At 31.8% G+C, this 4557-nt stretch overlaps 1 protein-coding gene across 1 annotated transcript; it reads right to left on the bottom strand.

The window, feature by feature from the left end:
- Positions 1 to 722: 722 nt before the first annotated feature.
- Positions 723 to 2054, bottom strand: LOC111407024 (major pollen allergen Ole e 1-like). The gene is made up of 2 exons (XM_023036362.1): positions 1818 to 2054; positions 723 to 1296 (listed from the first exon to the last, which is right to left on the bottom strand). Exons 1-2 carry the CDS (start codon positions 1999 to 2001, stop codon positions 965 to 967), a joined length of 516 nt encoding a protein of 171 aa, XP_022892130.1. The 5' UTR covers positions 2002 to 2054; the 3' UTR covers positions 723 to 964.
- Positions 2055 to 4557: the final 2503 nt, after the last annotated feature.

Below are 4557 nucleotides of genomic sequence, written 5' to 3'. Positions count from 1 at the left end.
AAAATATGTTAATAACAAAGAAAAGAATATCTATTTTCACTTTCGTATATCCATTTCGTTTTACAACCTCGATATGTATAATGCTGCAATTCAATATTATAAAATTAATGATAATAAATGAATGGTAAGGGTTAAAATATGCCTCAAATTAGATTCAAAATGGCAGTACACAATAAACAAAACTAAAGCAAAAATGACACTATTTTTAGCATCGGTATGCTTCTACCAATATATATTTTCAACCCGCTATGAAAAAAATCATTCAAAAGGAATATAAAAAAGACACAATCAATAAGTCAAAGTCAGCAATTAATTTTAACCACACATTTGATAGGATCCACTACTTTTCAATTATAAATTTCATCAACTTTTATAACATCTACTTATTTATTTTATTTAACTTGAACAGGGGCCAAGTAAAGGGCCATGGTGCAATTTGAAGTTCCTCATAGAGAACACGACAAACAAAATATAAACCGAAACATAAAGTATAGTGATAATAACTCTGGAAAAAATATTCGAACCTACATAAATTTTACTTTAATTAACTGAAATAGTGTAAGTAAACTATTTCTAGCTAATACCATATTAAAATCATGTGGAATGAGAATCTTGTACGGAAATAAAAAGGTGCCGATTTCCTTGATAAAGGAAAAGCAGTGTTATATTCGAAGTTATTATAGTTTTTCCCTCCTAATAAATAAATGGTGGGCTACATCAAATAATAGAAGAAAATCATAATATATTACATTTATTGTTTATCTCATAATTGACAAACTTTATTGTCTTTTCACAAGGTAATTCTTGGGAACTTACAGAAATTACAAAGCAAAATTATTCTATACTACAAGGCAATCTAGTTAGGCCATAAAAAGCCTTGACAAAAGGGCAACATAATTATTCAGCTACAATAAAGTGAAGAAACTAAAGTTCTTGTAATAAATTAATGTCTTCTCTTTTATCTTCACATATTTGGGGGATACATACCCAGCTTATTATAGACCTGTGCACATTTTGGAAGAGCTTCTTTCTTGTAGAATCCAAGAGGATTTATGGTGCGTGTGGTGCCATTTACAGTATTGAGTATAAATTTCAATGATGGCTTCGCCCATCCTTCAGTAGGAATTTCATTACAATCTTTTCTGCCACTTGAAATCAGTTTGATTTCACAAAACTCATTCTTGTGATCACGTTCCACAAGCATGCTGTACAGTCCTTCTGCTCTTGTGTAACCCACCTCAGTAAATGTTATGTCTCCATTCTTCTTCTCTCTGCATTGGAGGCGTACACTGGCACCTACAAGTCAAGATTTAAGGTATAAATTATGGATTATGTCTATTATAAACATTTTCCTCAACTATACATACACCATCGCAAAGAAGATGAATGAATGCACAACAAAGAATTCTTATAACCAAGCACTCATTTCATTGGAGTATTAAGATAAAGTGTGTGTCGTTATTATTACATGCCCACATTGTAGAATGAAAGAGAAATGATATGTGATATTAAGTTTGAACCATCCATAATTTTAGTTCTTAACATGTCTTCTCCTGTGTTTAGGCTCTTGCACAATTAATTTTAAACAAGTGACTGCAATTCTACATGCTCGATCTCTACTAGCATGCTGAACTATCTCATAAACTGTTAGATAAGGAAATTTAGCAACAATTGAAGCAACAAATTTAGGTTTTACCAAAATTTTACGAATGTGGAAACGAAAAATTCAACTTGAATAGCCTTTTTTTTTTTTTTTGAATAACATGGAAAAAAATATATAATATGAGTAGCATTTTGTACAAATTATAACTGTATACCTGGGATGAATTCGCTAAGTTCATTAATAAATCCAGCACGACATGTATCACAATAAACTTGCCCCTGAATGTGAAATTGAGAAACAGAAGGCTGGGGAATGTCTTCTGAGTAGATGACGCTAGGGAAGGACAAGAAGCATAAAGCAACAACGAAGAGAATTGAAACTTGAATAAATTTTGTCATACTTTCGTTTTGGGTATTGTTGTTTAGAAAGATCAAAGTAGTTCTTTTTTGTGTTTTGTACCAAGTCAACATTATTATTTATAGAGAAGTTGGTTGGTTAATATTCTATAGACGGTTTTTTCTATGTGGTCAAATTTAGGATCTATTTATTTTTTCCTGGATCTTAATTTAGAATCTTGAAACCGTTTCCTATATTTAACAATATGTATTTTTTTTTTCAAATAAATTTTCCAATTATAAAAAGACCTTTAATCAGAAATCATGAAATTTTTCTATTTTTGGGCTGCTTTCCGAAACTAGACTGATAAATGACAGTTCCTGGAATTTGAGCTTGCTTCATTTCCAAATGTCTAGCGTCTGCAACTCTATGTATTAATATATTCACACTAGAGAGTGTTACAAATAAGACAGCGGATGTACATACAATCAGGACTAAACTCTCCCCCTCTCTTTTGTAATTGTCGTGCGATGTTTATTAGAATTATTGCATAAAATTAAAGTATATCTCGTAGATTTGAACTCTACTTACGCGGTAGTGATTTTAATTTCAGGCTTACTGAAAATTCGTACATTTTAAGGTTTGAAATATGTGGAACTCTGCATATTCATTTAGTAAGGAAGATTGCGGTAATGCGCAAGTGTATTTCCATTCTGGACAAAAGTAATAATTTATATGCTTAAAAGTTGAAATTAAGTTACTTATTTTGATAGTTCAAATTAAGTAACTTTTTAAATTTATCCACCTGTTTCTTCACAAGAAGTACATTTTAAAGCCTGCACATACATGCTCTAATAACGAATTAGACATGAAAAAGTTTGATTGCTTATAGCGTGACAACCTGCTCGATTCAGGATCTTGCCAATGCAGTAGCCACAAAACGACCAACTTGCTGTGTTCTGCTGCCAACCAAGCCCACCAAGGTGGAAATTGCCCAGGAGGAATAAGAAAAGTTGAAGGGAGATTACAATCAGATTGCATCAGAAGTATCTGAACTTGCTAATTCTATGTTCTAATGGGCTAGATTCATAAATAATGAAGATTTAGTTTCATAAAAACGCTTTTCGTATCATTTCCAGGTTTCAGTGAAGTTGCTCTAAAACTAAACATGGGAAAAATTTAATCTTTTTATATCAAAAAACTCTTGTAAGACTGAGAAACAAAAATGGACTCATGCATTTGAGCTCAGTTCATTCCAAATAAAATTTAGTCTCTCTTTGATCTTGCTAGAAATCAGATTTTTAGCATAACTTGTGAATTTAAAATAAAAATAGTGGCTCAAAAATACATCCAAACGGGCAAAATTATTTTGTTAAAAGCTAAAGTATGAATTTTGAGGGATGTTATATTTCTTTTGTGTCATAATTTCTCTTGTCAAAAATATTGTAAAATACAAATTAGTTCTTCATAATTGTTAATAAAAATTGATTATTGTAAAAAAAAAAAAAAAAAAATTTAAGGACAAGACAGGAATTTATTGTTAATGTTATTTTTCGGGGTTTGGTCTTCCAATATTTAGGGATAGATAACGCCATAGTTGGGGTTGTCTTTGTCGGTTGTCCCGGCCTCGAGCCCATTTTTTATTTTACATATTTAAATTTGAATCCCCCCCCCACCCATTATCCAAGTTCAAATTTGTTTTATAAATTCCAATTTGAAATTTAGCCTACTCTCACTCCGTACCTTTCAATATTTAGCCCTTGTTTGACAATTCTTATTTGGAAAAAATAATGTTTTGAATAATGATTTTTAAGAGAATGTGAGGTTAAAAGTAGGGAAAAATTTTGGTTTTACGTCCAGAATATTTTGTGTGAATATATAATTAAAAATGAGTATTTAAAAAAATGTTTCCAAATAATAATTGTCAAATTGAAGCTTAGTCTTGTTTGGTTTAATTAAAAATTATTTTAATAAATTTTCATAAAAGTTGTTTTGTATTGTGTCTAGTTGATATTACACCTATACAGAATTTTAAGGCGCACAATTCAGAAAATAGATGAAAAGAAATTTTTTTTTTCCCTTCCAAAAATCAGATATTTATTCATCTTTTAATATTATAAAATTATATTAATTAAGATAGATGTCCACTCCACCTCATTCTCAAACCTAAATTTCTCTCTCTAGTCTTTACACTCTCTCCCCTATCTCAAGCAATTTTAAGCCTAAAATTTTCATCCTTTTCATCGTCTCATTCCCATCTCCCTCCTCATCTTCTCCATTCTCTTTGTCGATGACATAGCCGCATGCCACTGCTTTAAGAAACAGACAATATCTGTCATCGTCGCCATGTGCCACCACTGTCTTTGCTCTCCTCCCTCCTCCATTCTTTATTTGTCAACTGCGACAGCACACTGCATTATAGTCACGCGAAGCGACCTTTGTCAGTCAATGTGTACAACTCGGAGCGACACCACATTGCTACGAAGCTATGCAACTGCATGCGACACTTATAAGTTGCATCTCTGAGCACTGCCGGGAACTCCGGTAAAGCAGCTGATCGAAAAATCTACCACAAAATGTTGGTGATAGTTGCGAGTTTAGGGTATTGTTGGTGGGTT

The sequence above is a fragment of the Olea europaea genome, chromosome 12, assembly GCF_002742605.1.
Source record: "Olea europaea var. sylvestris chromosome 12, O_europaea_v1, whole genome shotgun sequence".
In the NCBI taxonomy this organism is placed as follows: Eukaryota; Viridiplantae; Streptophyta; class Magnoliopsida; order Lamiales; family Oleaceae; genus Olea; species Olea europaea.
The sequence above is the reverse complement of the archived record's forward strand: the minus strand, read 5'-3'. Positions and strand labels throughout refer to the sequence as shown.